This window comes from Schistocerca gregaria, chromosome 2 (genome assembly GCF_023897955.1).
Source record: "Schistocerca gregaria isolate iqSchGreg1 chromosome 2, iqSchGreg1.2, whole genome shotgun sequence".
NCBI lineage: Eukaryota > Metazoa > Arthropoda > Insecta > Orthoptera > Acrididae > Schistocerca > Schistocerca gregaria.
In genome coordinates, this window is record NC_064921.1 from 630769424 (window position 1) to 630784246 (window position 14823).

Below are 14823 nucleotides of genomic sequence, written 5' to 3' on the forward strand. Positions count from 1 at the left end.
GTCATTTTCCGACCACAACACTATTTCCACGGCACATTGAATGCATGCCTATAACTTCCTGTTATCAGTTGAATTCATTATTTTTTTTATCAGCCTTGTCTACAGAATTTAGCTGGTGAAAATATATCAAAAGTTCCAATCAGCATTCATCACGGAGTAGAATCGTATTTAACATTTCTATGACTGAAAAATGTGTTTGTTAGCTCAATACCCATCATTTATGTTTCAGATCTGGGTTAAACTCCTCTTGAACAAATAGACAAATATCGTTGAGCAAATCTGGTGTCTCGCAAAATTCATGCAACAGAAATGAAAATTGTATTGAACTTTCGTAGTGATCACACAACGTATAAGAGAATAGATATTCTCCTTAGTCACTACAATAATCTAACATTCGCCTATTATATCTTGTAGTGCAAGCAAAATTATGGAGCACCTACTTAGTATATTATAACATCCTTTTTAACATACGGGATAAGTGAAAACTTGTGGAATGTGTAACTCAACAGTCTGTCACATCAAGCCAAACGTATAAAAATATTTGACCCATCATTTTTACTCAGCTGTTATGTAAGTTTGACTAATTGTTGTTGATGCTTATTAAAAAAAGCAAAACCTTTTTTCCAGATGCTATTCCACCTGCTGAATGGCCGCAGAGAGGGAAAATTGTCTTTCAGAAGCTATATCTCAAATATAATGAACCAGATCCTCCCGTACTGAAGGATCTTAATTTTACTGTTGAAGCTACACACAAGGTAGTCATAATATTAACATTCAGTAGGAAGGTAGTTTTTATGTAATTTCTGCCTTCTGTGATGTTTTGTGAATCTGTTTCAGGTTGGCATTGTGGGGCGAACTGGCGCTGGAAAATCTTCTATCATTTCCGCGCTGTTCCGTCTTGCTCCAACAGAGGGCACCATCGTTATTGATGACATCGACACAAGCGGCCTGGGACTACATGACCTTCGGAAGCACATTTCCATCATCCCCCAGGAGCCGGTGCTCTTCTCGGAGAGCCTCCGGTATAACCTCGACCCGTTCTCAGAGTTTGAGGATGTAAAACTCTGGGAAGCTCTTGAAGAGGTGAGCTCGTACAGCATCATATTCGTCTTCTGTGGGAATAGGAAATGCTATAAAAGCAGATGTCAAAGTGACTAGCAATCATATTGTTGTTTAAAATGTGACAGGCCTCTGATAGGAGTAGTCCTATAGAAGACGGTTGACTGCTTAGCTCAGCGTTTTAGATAGACTTGCAGGAGGAACGTTAGTTTGATGGTGAATTCCGAACAGCGGGGCACCTTTGGACGTTTTCATGTCCAAAAAAGTATTGCAAGAGGTGAATGTCATGTTGAGTGAAATAATTCGGTGACAGACTGCAGCTGAAATTCGGAATTTGTAGATTTGTAATTTGACACTTCAGCAGTGCTACTTAAATGATGTTAACAGCCTTTTCATAGGAATACTTAAATAATAGTATCTGTCTTCTTACAGGAGCCTTCAGAAATAACAATTATTAAAATGTGCAATCATAAAAGAGAGATAAATTGAATACAAATGAAGTTGAAAATCAAAGACAAGTTGTATGATTCTATGACTTATGACGAATCACAATATAAAACACAACTCCTTATATAGCATTAAGTAGATAAATCATGATATTCAATAAAGACAGAGACGAATCCCAATGAATCAGCAAGGTATCGTAAAAAGTTATGGTTCAGTTCGAGTATTTAAGATTCGTGGCCGAACTGTTACTGTCGAATAACTAGAAATGCTGACTGAAGCTGGAGTTTAACTGCACGACATAAACACTTCCTTTGAAACACGCTGAAACTACAATCACACCTGTCAGAGGATGCTAGCGGCATTTACATTTACTTGTAGAGCTTACCGGTGTCGTAACATTACCTTGTGTTCACAATGACTCAGCATCAAGCTATGGTTGACTTAGGTGAAAATAAGAGAGATAACGCAACCGCAGCTATGGTATTCCTAAGGTGACTGGACTTTGGCTAAAAACACGTCTCGAAGAAAGCATTTCATATCCACCCATGCATTTACACTTTCCTTAGCTTTTAGTCTGTTGCCTGCACAGAACTTTCTAGTCCAGCCTTTTCTGCTACCTACGACACCAAACTCACCTCCTTTCCAATACGTTCATCCATTTCGAACTTCATGCTGGCACTGTAACTGGTGGCGCCTTCGTGCTCTCCGTGTCGTATCCTCGTCTAGCAAGATGGCGCACAACCTTCCATTAGGCCTCCTGCTACTTCTTGCAGACTTAACACTGTTAAAATTAACGAATTACCTGTGCTGATGGTAGACTTTACAAATCGCCGTAAGTTCTTATTCTTACGTTCTTACTCACATTTGTTCCTGTTCTTAATTTTTAAGCAAACATTATTACTTCAAAACATCTTTCGAACGGTGACCTTACAGGTTCTTTGTCTCCACACTCGTCGTTGCTGGCATCAACACAACTCTTCTGGATATGATAGAATGCTCTTACTGTGTTCCTACGCAACTAAAGCCTTAAAGTACGACGGTGTATGGTTTATGTCGCTTTAAGCGTAGAAAGTAGTGGCACGAGGTCTGTATTACAATTTTAGATACAAACAACGCCAACTGTTATCTTTACCTCTGTGTCATGCGAAGAACTGATACGCATCACCGCATCGTGTGAAACACACTCACGAAAAAAAAACGCAACGCCAAAAAAAAAAAAAAAATGTAGAGTAATGAAATTTTGCGACTGTATTTATCTAGGTAAAATATTTAAGTGATTAACGCAGCAAAATCGCAGGTTAATGTACTGGTGAAATAAGCCATTGCAAATGTGAAATGCTGGTCCTTTAATAACCGGTGTAGCCGCCAAAATGTTGAATGCAAACATGCAAACGTGAATGCATTGTGTTGTAGAGGTACCGATGTCAATTTGTAGGATAGCGTTCCAAGCCTGTTGCACTTGGGCGGGCAATGCAGGGACGGTTAATGATTGAAATGGCTCTGAGCACTATGGGACTTAAAATATGAGATCATCAGTCCCCTGGACTTAGAACTACTTAAATCTAAGTAACCTAAGGACATCTCACACATCCATGGCCGAGGCAGGATTTGAACCAGCGACCGTAGCAGTAGCGCGGTTCCGGACTGAAGTTCCTAGAACCGATGAGCCACAGCGGCCGGCGGGACGGTTAATGCTGGTTGTGGATGACGCTGGAGTTGTCGTCCGATGAGGCCCTAATATGCTGATCTGGAGGTAGATCTGGTGATTGAGCAGGCCAAGGCAACTTATTGACACTCTGTAGAGCCACTTGTGTTACAACAGCGGTATGTGGCCGAGCGTTATCTTGTTGGAAAGCTTCCTGTGGAATGTTGTTCTTGAATGGCAGCACAACAGGTCAATCACCAGAGTGGCTTGCTATTTGGGCGCCAGAATGCCTGGGATGACTACGAGAGCACTCCTGCTGTCATACGAAATCTCATCGCAGACGATAGCTGTAGGTGTAGGTCCAGAGTGTGCAGCACACAGACAGATCGGTTGCAGGCCCTCAGCAGATCTCCTCCTAACCAACACACAGCCATCAATGTTACCAAGGCAGAGCCAGATTTCTTCAGAAAACACAACAGACCCCCACACTACCCTCCAATGAACTCTCGCTTGGCACCATGAGGTCGCAAATGGCTGTGGTTTGGGGACAGTGGAAAGCACGCTATAGGGCGTCTGGCTTGGAGCTGTCCTTGGAGTAACGGATTTGTAACAATTAGTTGTGTCACTGTGGTCGCAACTGCTGCTCATATTGCTGCTGCAGATGCAGTACGATGCGCCACAGCCATAAGCCGAACACGATGGACCTCCCTCTCGATAGTGCCACGTGGCCGTCCGGAGACCGGTCTTCTCGCGACCGTACGTTCTTGTGACCATCGCTGCCGGCAGTCGCGTACAGTGGCTACAATCCCGCCACGTCTTTCTGCAGTACCGCAGAAGGAACATCCAGCTTCTCGCAGCCCTATTACCCGACCTCAATCAAACTCGTGAGGTGTAGATAATGGCGTCCTTGTGGCGTTAGATGCGTTCTTCACTAGCGTCAACTCACCGCGTTTAGTATCAAAGATAACTAACACTCACGACCGTTACAGGGTCTATTTAAAGCAAACCTGATTTGCATCCCTATAGCCGCGCTACTGACACGACTCTCACGTGACTGGCGCGAATAATCATCAACTTTCGGATGTAGAAACATAGCTTAACTTCGTTTATGTCGCAAAACTCCTTCATGGCCCAGCGATTTTTTTTTTTCGTCAGTGTATAAGCAAAAGCGACGAGAAAGAAGAAACATTGCAAAGTTCAACACAGAAATTTGAAATAAGGAAAGTGGAATGAAAAGGTAACGGAAAACTGCGCTTTTCTATGAGACATTCGATTTGGATGTTGGTGGTGAAAGAACTGGACGTGCGGCACTGGTGAGGGTGATTCGGCCTTCAGATAGGGCTGTTATGCTCAGCGGGAGACAGGTGCTTTTCCAAACGAGTGGACTGTTCGCTGGCACCTGGTTTTACTCTGACCCTTCTCTCATCGTCGTGCCGCACGAAGATGCCACCACACTAATCAGTCCTCTGTATGGACATTTTATAGCCAAGATCGCATCAACTAATATTTATAACTGCGCGCAACGTGTCTGAACATGTCCATTTCCACAAGGTGCTTTTTGTATCAATATTGTTTTACTGTGGACAAACCTATGCTCTCCACCATAATGAGGACACGGCATGAGTGATAAATTAATAATAGAACACCATAATAGCCAAAACTTTTTTGAAGATCGGAAGGTGAAAGTTTCGGCTATAGAAACCGATCGTCAATAATAAATATTAATTAATGCGATCTTGGCTATAAAACGTTTTTCCAAGTCGAATATAGATCTTGCCTTTCATTTTCTCAATATGTGGAACTTCAGTCACACCTCCGTTGTCGGCAGCTGTACTCAGCAGATACGCCTAACATACATCTCTGGCACACTGCAAGTAAAGGAATCATTTTGTGCGTGGCAGGGGCCTCTTTCCATTTATGAGGCTGAACCTACACCTGGGGTCTCCCACTCAGCAACGGCACACGATTCTTTTTTTCTGTTTAACTCCAATCCGGTCAGTAGAGGTAAGAGCTATGAACTGCACACACACACACACACACACACACACACACACACACACACACACACACACACACACGCTCACACATATACAGATAAATTAAATTTTAATTTTTGCCTGGGATATCGATAACGTTGTCCCAGTAACAAATTAAAATCTTTCCAGATATTCCAAACTGGAAATAACTCTGTTCGACTGACAGTATGCTGGGACATTTATCTGAAAAGAACCGCTACTCTTTAATCGGTCGGATATCAGACAGCCACGCTCCCTTTATTGCAGTATAGAATGAAAGAAACTCCAGCCATTACAGCACTTAATTTAATGGCTACATACATTTCCAGGGGCAGATGTGGACTCTGACCACAAGCTATTGGTTATGACCTGTAGATTAAAACTGAAGAAACTGCAAAAAGGTGGGAATTTAAGGAGATGGAACCTGGATAAACTAAAAGAACCAGAGGTTGTTCAGAGTTTCAGGGAGAGCATAAGGGAGCAATTGACAGGAATGGGGGAAAGAAATACAGTAGAAGAAGAATGGGTAGCTTTGAGGGATGAAATAGTGAAGGCAGCAGAGGATCAAGTAGGTAAAAAGACGAGGGCTAGTAGAAATCCTTGGGTAACAGAAGAAATATTGAATTTAATTGATGAAAGGAGAAAATATAAAAATGCAGTAAATGAAGCTGGCAAAAAGGAATACAGACGTCTCAAAAATGAGATCGACAGGAATTGCAAAATGGCTAAGCAGGGATGGCTAGAGGACAAATGTAAGGATGTAGAGGCTTATCTCACTAAGGGTAAGATAGATACTGCCTACAGGAAAATTAAAGAGACCTTTGGAGATAAGAGAACCACTTGTATGAACATCAAGAGCTCAGATGGAAACCCAGTTCTAAGCAAAGAAGGGAAAGCAGAAAGGTGGAAGGAGTATATGGAGGGTCTATACAAGGGTGATGTACTTGAGGACAATATTATGGAAAAGGAAGAGGATGTAGATGAAGACAAAATGGGAGATACGATACTGCGTGTAGAGTTTGACAGAGCACTGAAAGACCTGAGTCGAAACAAGGCGCCCGGAGTAGACAACATTCCATTGGAACTACTGACGCCCTTAGGAGAGCCAGTCCTGACAAAACTCTACCATCTGGTGAGCAAGATGTACGAGACAGGCGAAATACCCTCAGACTTCAAGAAGAATATAATAATTCCAATCCCAAAGAAAGCAGGTGCTGACAGATGTGAAAATTACCGAAATTTCAGTTTAATAAGTCACGGCTGCAAAATACTAACACGAATTTTTTACAGACGAATGGAAAAACTAGTAGAAGCCGACCTCGGGGATGATCAGTTAGGATTCCGTAGAAATGTTGGTACACGTGAGGCAATACTGACCCTACGACTTACCTTAGAAGCTAGATTAAGGAAGGGCAAACCTGCGTTTCTAACATTTGTAGACTTAGAGAAAGCTTTTGAAAATGTTGACAGGAATACCCTCTTCCAAATTCTGAAGGTGGGAGGGGTAAAATATAGGGAGCGAAAGGCTATTTACAATTTGTACAGAAACGAGATGGCAGTTATAATAGTCGAGGGACATGAAAGGGAAGCAGTGGTTGGGAAGGGAGTGAGACAGGGTTGTAGTCTCTCTCCGATATTATTCAATCTGTATATTGAGCAAGCAGTAAAGGAAACAAAAGAAAAATTTGGAGTAGGTATTAAAATCCATGGAGAAGAAATAAAAACTTTGAGGTTCGCCGATGACATCGTAATTCTGTCAGAGACAGCAAAGGACTTGGAAGAGCAGTTGAACGGAATGGATAGTGTCTTGAAAGGATGATATAAGATGAACATCAACAAAAGCAAAACGAGGATAATGGAATGTAGTCGAATTACGTCAGGTGACGCTGAGGGAATTAGATTAGGAAATGAGACACTTAAAGTAGTAAAGGAGTTTTGCTATTCGGGGAGCGAAATAACTGACGATGGTCGAAGTAGAGAGAATATAAAATGTAGACTGGCAATGGGAAGAAAAGCGTTTCTGGAGAAGAGAAATTTGTTAACATCGAGTATAAAATTAAGTGTCAGGAAGTCATTTCTGAAAGTATTTGTATGGAGTGTAGCCATGTATGGAAGTGAAACATGGACGATAAATAGTTTAGACAAGAAGAGAATTGAAGCTTTTGAAATGTGGTGCTACAGAAGAATGCTGAAGATTAGATGGGTAGATCACATAACTAATGAGGAAGTATTGAATAGGATTGGTGAGAAAAGAAGTTTGTGGCACAACTTGACCAGAAGAAGGGATCGGTTGGTAGGACATGTTCTGAGGCATCAAGGGATCACCAATTTAGTATTGGAGAGCAGCGTAGAGGGTAAAAATCGTAGAGGGATACCAAGAGATGACTACACTAAGCAGATTCAGAAGGAAGTGGGTTGCAGTGGGTTCTGGGAGATGAAGAAGCTTGCACAGGATAGAGTAGCATGGAGAGCTGCATCAAACCAGTCTCAGGACTGAAGACCACAACAACAACTTAACTAGGCGAAAACACGAACATCACGAGAGTGATTTTTCACAATACTCAACATCTCACCAAGTGTATAATGTTTCAGTTACTGGCAGGTCAGTTTATATTGTTTCTGACGGCTTCAAGTCTTCATGGAAGAAAGTCTTTCGACATCGAACCATCATCTCCTCCCAATCAACTCGCCCAATGAATTCTACCTCGTCGCTCTCATATCTGCTGTAGACTAAATTACATAGCGAGGCGAGCTGGTGGGAGGAAGACTCGCTTTGCCTAGAATTAAAATAAGTCTTTAACTAAGAATAGGCCATACACTGAAGAAATGGAAGGCTATGATTCTCTGGCTGATCTCCGTACATGTGAGCGTGGTTTCTTCCCAGCCCCTGGACCGCCACTCACGCTACCCGGGCTAGCAAAGCTTGTTAGCCACGGCAGGCAGTCTCCAGGCAACCACACGCTGAGCCCCTGGCAGGTGGCCCCTCGCTCCCGCCAAAGCTCTGTCCTGGTTGTCAAAATCTTTCCTTCATTCTGAAGCCTATGCGCTACCAATACTTTCAGTTCCTGTGTGAAATTATTTGTTTACACGCTTGTGGGATCGACAACACCTCCCTATTCCTACCATTTTTCCCTTTCTGTGGCAACATAAGGTCTTGCAACCGAGGGTGAGTCGAACCTAATATGTTACATTCATCGACAAGTCACTGATTATGCTGCCCTAGCACAATTCACAGCTTGCAGCACGTTTCTCACAGTTAACATAAAAGTATCTCGAAACTTCACTATGGGAGAAGCTGATACAGAAGAATGATGATAGCCCGATATTCCGGCTTATCAAATCCTCTGAGATATTCGTGGGGCAGGATGCCTTTAGCCTTTCTCGTATATTGGTTGTATTATAGAGAGAATGACCTCACAGAGACAATGAAAGGCAGATAGCTTGGTCGAAATTCAGTTCCTCAAAGAGTCGTGATTAGTGATTAGTGACAGATTATAACCTGCACTGAGTAACATTAGAAACGAAATTTCAGTAGAAGGTTACTTTTGAGCTGTCCAGCCGACTGAACTTATATACATGACGTAATGCATAAAGTGCAGATATTTCTGCTGGTTACTGAAGACTGCAAAATTACACCAGTATTTACGTAATTTGTAGACTGATATTTATAGCTACTACAGTTCGTACATTTTTAAGTTGGTTTGAACCTCCAAGAACATGTGGCAAGAGCAAGTCATTAATGCTAACTTTCCCCTAGGCAGCAATTCAGGTGTTGAAGTGTGGATTCGTGGACGCAAAACCGGTAGTCTATACTGACAGGCGTGGTCCACTTGGTGATCCGGTTACGATCATGAAGAAAATATCAGTTCATAAAATTAGACACGTGTTTGTGGGAAGACTGTTCGATGCAGCGGAACACACTGATGTGAGTACACATTTAGGTACCACGTATGTATATCAACTGGGGGCCTAGAAACGACGGAGAGGCTCCGTCCCCACCGCAGCCACAGTGGTACACATCCTCACCACAACTACTGCAGTCCACTGCACCCCTCCGCCGCCCCACACTGAACCACTCCTTCAGGGTTACTGTGCGGTTCGGCCCCCTTTGGAACCACCCCCCCCCCCCTCACGGAACCTCTCACACCAGACGAGTGTAACCCCTATGTTTGCGTGGTAGAGTGATGGTGGTGTACGCGTACGTGGAGAACTTGTTTGCGCAGCAATCGCCGACATAGTGTAGCTGAGGCGAAATAAAAGGAACCAGCCTGCTTTCGCCGAGGCAAATGGAAAACCGCCTAAAAACCATCCACAGGCTGGCCGGCTCACCGGATGTCGACACAAGTCCGCCGGGCGGATTCGTGCCGAGGACTAGGCGCTCCTTTCCCGCCCGGAAAGCCGTGCGTTAGATCGCACGGATAACCGGGCGGGCTATCCCAAGGATACTAGAATACACGGCAGAGCTAACGCACAGGCGTGCTGTGAGCTGTGACGTCACCTGCGACGGGTCAGGCTCTTATCGCGCAGTTTCCTTTCCCTGAAAGAAAATCCACCTACCTCGTTTCTTAGGTAGTTGCTGCACTCGCCTCTCCTGATAGCAGCTACTGGAAAAATTGCAGAAAAGCAGTGTTGAAGAAACTGCAATTTAATAGCCGCTCACCGGAGGCCGCGATACATGTTTGCTGAAATACAATCTATGAGCAATCTTCCTAAATAAATTGAGTTATTGGAATGGTAGTAATTGTTTACTCAAACGAGAACGCGAAGTTGGTAATTCTATTTAAGCTCTTTATTGTCTTTACGCCTGATCATCAGCCCGCTAATCTACGTTTGAAGAAAGTTCAGTTCACAATTCTATCCACACTCAAACCCCGCCAGAATTAGCTTTCAAAGTTACGGAATTTACTTAACTGCAACACAGACGATTTTCTAACATACACGTTTGCAGTCGATGTTCAATAATAGTTCGTTTTTTAACGTTAATGCTCGCCATAAGCACTTAGTAAAAGTTTACGAAGTACCGCCACGCTTTTAATTATTAAAGTTACTCGCGTCTTTCGCGGAACGAAAAGTCACAACTCGCTCAAACTCACACTACGCGTTACTGGACTCTTCCAGTCTCAAATCGCACAGTACCGAACCGATGAAGCCGTTTTATGACTTCATTTTACACATTATTCGCGAGGACACCTCAAGCATGTCTCTTCTCGATCACAGTTCCTTCGCGACTCCTCATCCACTCGCGACTCACTCTCCTAGTCTGCTAACCGTCCTCGCATCTCATTGGCTCACACATCACACAGCCAATCAGAATTAACTCTTTGGGTGCGCCTCGCGCCAAAATCTAGCACGCACCAGTCATGACTTCTGAATCATTTACGTCATGATTTCTTGTTACACAAAATTTACTGTATAATTTAACAAACCGAAAGGAAAACTAGACTTTACTTTATTTCCAGAAATTATTTAAATACTCGCGAACGTTCTGGCTGCTTGTACAATACCATACACTCTTGGACATCCGACATTCACTAAGATGGGGAACCACTGGCGACTCTGTTCCCACGGTTACATCGTCTGAACACTTGCGAGTTCCAACCTAGATTTTATACACTTGCAAAGAATGGCGAATGTCCCTCTTTCATTCACTCAGGCACACTCATTCACTCTCACCTACTCATATAAAATAACTGTTCACAAAAATTCAAAACATTTATGGTTTTAACAAAGTTATAGGTGAATTTCTAAAAGTAAAATTCTCAAAATAAATACAAAAGCACGGAAGGTGATTTTGTTTCATAGTTGGATGGTCACTGAAGGTGATCTATACATAATGGTATTTATTTAGACTCGAAAATTGTAGAAATTTGCGTTTTCTGTAAGATTTTTCTAATTTCCAAAATATGCAGGTTTCAAAGCTCAAATTTGGATGACTTATTTTTATTCATAACAGAAACTAGTATATTAACTTTTAATTTCCTCAGGTTCCTCAGTTAGAAGTTATTAAAGATGAAAGTTCCACGTTATACACGCGGCTAGTTAGCGCACAGGTCTTACATTCTCACGGTACAGACATGCCATATGGTCGTGACGTCAGACGAACGGACACCGGTAATCTGCCCGCTACAGCACATATGCTAATCTGATGGCTACTTTACAGTCTGTCTACATTTCACAGTAAATATTTGATAGAAAACTGTGCGCTCGCACTAGTTGCGACGCCACACACCTCCTGAGGAAACTAAATTTTTTCATTCATGACAAACTTTTAGTTTTCTAAAAAATTTCTATTAAAGATTTACTCAAACAGCTATTTAACATTTATAGTTCCTGTACATCAATCATCCACTTATACCTAGGGCTGACGACCTACAAAACATCTTATATCTAAACATGCACTTTTATCATCATTCAAAAAAAAATTTTTCAGATTACAAAATTCTATTTACAAATTCCTGAAAGAGAAAACAAACCTAAATACTATCTTGATGTACGTCACACGCACACTAACACTACTATCGCTATGGTGAGCGTCACTTTTTTACCACTTACACTTAAGATTTTGATAGCACTCGTAGTTCGACCGGGTCCTGCTTGGGAGGTCCATTTCAAGTCTCGTGCTACCACCTCTGTTTACTTCGGCGCACCTGAAACATCAGCTGGCCTCAGTTCCCTTTCTAACTGCTACGTCTTAACCTACAGCAGCGATAAATGGCGCTATCTGCTTGACTCTAAAGTCTCATATTTTTGATAAAATTTACTTTACAGTATGTACAATTTTCAAATTTTTTTTTTTTTTTTTTTTTTTTTATTAAGTGAAAAGTGAATTGACTTTCCTAATGCAGTACCGAAGTGGCACATTTACTCTTTAATTACTTCTTCATCTCATAATCAAACAAGTTATGGTTACATAAGAAATACTAAGAAAAACAATTCCTACAAATAGTTCACAAATACATAATAAATCTCCGCCAGCACTGGTGACTCTCCAGTTCCTGTACAATACACAACAATATAAAATATACACAAAATTATCAATATTACAATTCTGTCTCCAGGCAATCTCCTGTAGTCCTGTATCATAAATTAAACACTGAAAAATACATATTTACTTATTCATTTATCAACACTACAATCCTTATACTAATCTCTACGACAAACTTGGGGAGCTTTGTGTGTCTCTGGTCAAAAATGGAATCGATGTCATGGGTACTTTCCTCATCTCACATATCTGGAGTTACTTCAATTTCTTGTCAACATCAGGTTTTCTCTAGTCACATTCGGGTTTAATTTACAACTCTCATACTCATACTTCACACACTCAGGTTAGTATTTGTTAAAGCGTTTCCTACTAATCTGCGAAACCTCGTTACCCATACTTTCTAACATACATCCACCTCCTGAGTTACCAACGTCGCCTCAGCTTTGTTTACATTCGTAGCCTCACTTCCTTTTGTTTACAAACATCTCCTCTGTTTACCAACATTAAGCTTTTTATTTACTCACCTTCGTAGCCTCACTTTTTCCTAATATCGAGCTAGCCAAACACTATGCTCATTCTTTCTCCTTTTCTCACATATTTCTCTTCATTTGACAGTCAGTCCTGCTGCACTGTCCCTTTAACTTAACTTCTTTTACCCCTTTGACAGTCAACCTTGTTGCACTGTACCTTTACTCATTTTACCACTAAATCACCTCCTGAGGCTCTGACTTCATTGAACAGACAGTTTTGCTGTACTGCTCCATTTCCTTTCCTAAACATTAGCTTAATGCTACGTCTTAACATATCGTTCTGTTACTTAACAAACAGCTTCAATGTTCGTCACCATATTTTCTGAGGCTCTTACATTTCTTAGTTATTTTACCTTTCTAAGGGCATTACTCACACCTTAGGCCAAACATTTACTTTACTGAGACTTATTACTTATCTGAGGTATCTTAATCCTTTTTTGATTTTCTCTTACACTCATTCCTTACGCTTAACCTATACTGCACTGAGGTTCTTTCCTACTCATTACTTAAACACTTTATCACTTAAAAACTACGATAGAGAAGAAGGAAAGACGATAGAATTTTAGTTCTGAATGAAAGAAGAGGTAGGTTGACAATACGGAAATGAAAGTGGAAGAAATATTGTCAAACGACTCGAGACCTAGTGCTCGTCACGCACTTAGCTCTGCAAAGAGTGCAAAGCTCTCTGAGGTATCTACTCACTCCTGGCCACGTCTCTCTTTTGAACATATCTTTTCAAATCCACAATGTTCCTAAGCCCTAACACCTTATGTGATTTCACAAACTCCAGTCTATAAGCATTTGGGTGAGGCTTCTCTACGATTCTAAATGGGCCCACGTACTCATCGGTAAACTTCTTTGTTTCTGACGTAAGTTTCTTAGATCTTTCCCTAGTTTTCACTAGCACTAGATCCCCTACCTGAAAACTAGTGGGATCAGCTCTTGCGTCATGCCTTCTCTTTCTTTCCAGGGCCTTCTTTCTTATATTAATACGTGCCAGTCTCTCCTTCTCTTCGATGGCTATGTCTGTGAGATTTGGAAACTCGACCAGGTCGAATAAAATATTATTCGGCCTAATGTCACACATTAGCTCTACTGGTGCATATCCTGTGGCTTCATGCTTCAGATGGTTTATTACTTCTTCGAAGTATTCAATATAATTGGCCCAAGCGGAGTGTTTTTTATGACAATATGTTCTACACAATCTGTTTAACTCCTTCATAATTCGCTCACACATGTTCCCTTGAGGAAAGTACGCGGAGATTTTTATGTGATCGATACCTCTCTGTTGTAAACATTCACTAAATTTCTTAGAGATAAACTGGGGCCCATTGTCTGACAATATTGCCTTTGGCACTCCTATCTTCCCAAAATAGTCCTTCTCCAACTTATTCACTAATACTTTAGAGTTGGCTTTCTTAATTGGGTAAAATTTTACGTACTTAGTAAACCCATCCACCATCACAAACACATATTCACATCCCCCTCTAGACACTGGTAGTGGACCAAATAAATCTACAGCTACTAAATCCAGCCGATTTTGTGGTTCTACTGAATACATCTGTCCTTGGATAGTTCTATTGTTGGCCCTAACTTTCTGGCAACGATCACAGGATTCTAATCGCTGTTGCACCCTTCTCCACATATTATCAAAAATTACCACTTCACTTAACTTAGCTATACATTTACGAGCGCCATAATGCCCATACTTACAATGTACGTAGTCTATAAGTGCATCTACATGTTGCTCCGGAAAACATATTTTCCAATTCTCCTCACTGTCTTTCCTGCGCCTAAATAAGACATCTTTATGCACTTTATAGTAGACCAGTAATTTTGGGTAGTCTGGATGACCTAATCTACTCTTTACTAATTTAATGTTGTCATCCTGGTTCTGTTCCCTCCGTAGGTTCTTACAAATGCGCTTAATTAAGCCATCGTCCTGGAGCTGCATGATGGCCAACATTACTTCATTATTATCGGTATTTCTTAAAGATTTCCCTTCTTGTCCTGTATCTTTCACACTTCTTGATAAGGCGTCCGCCACGATGTTCTCGGAACCCTTAATGTATATCATCTTATAATTAAATTGCTGTAAATACAGGGACCACCTTCTTAATCTAGCATGTTTTAGCTGACATGAGT

General features: G+C 41.5%; 1 protein-coding gene across 1 annotated transcript in view; it reads left to right on the forward strand.

The window, feature by feature from the left end:
* LOC126335904 (ATP-binding cassette sub-family C member 4-like) overlaps nucleotides 1–14823 on the forward strand; it is a 227009-nt gene that overhangs the window by 194513 nt on the left and 17673 nt on the right. Inside the window, exons 21-22 of the mRNA XM_049999377.1 lie at nucleotides 628–755; nucleotides 838–1083. Of these exons, the coding sequence (XP_049855334.1) occupies nucleotides 628–755; nucleotides 838–1083 (374 nt within the window). The remainder of the gene's footprint in view (nucleotides 1–627; nucleotides 756–837; nucleotides 1084–14823) is intronic.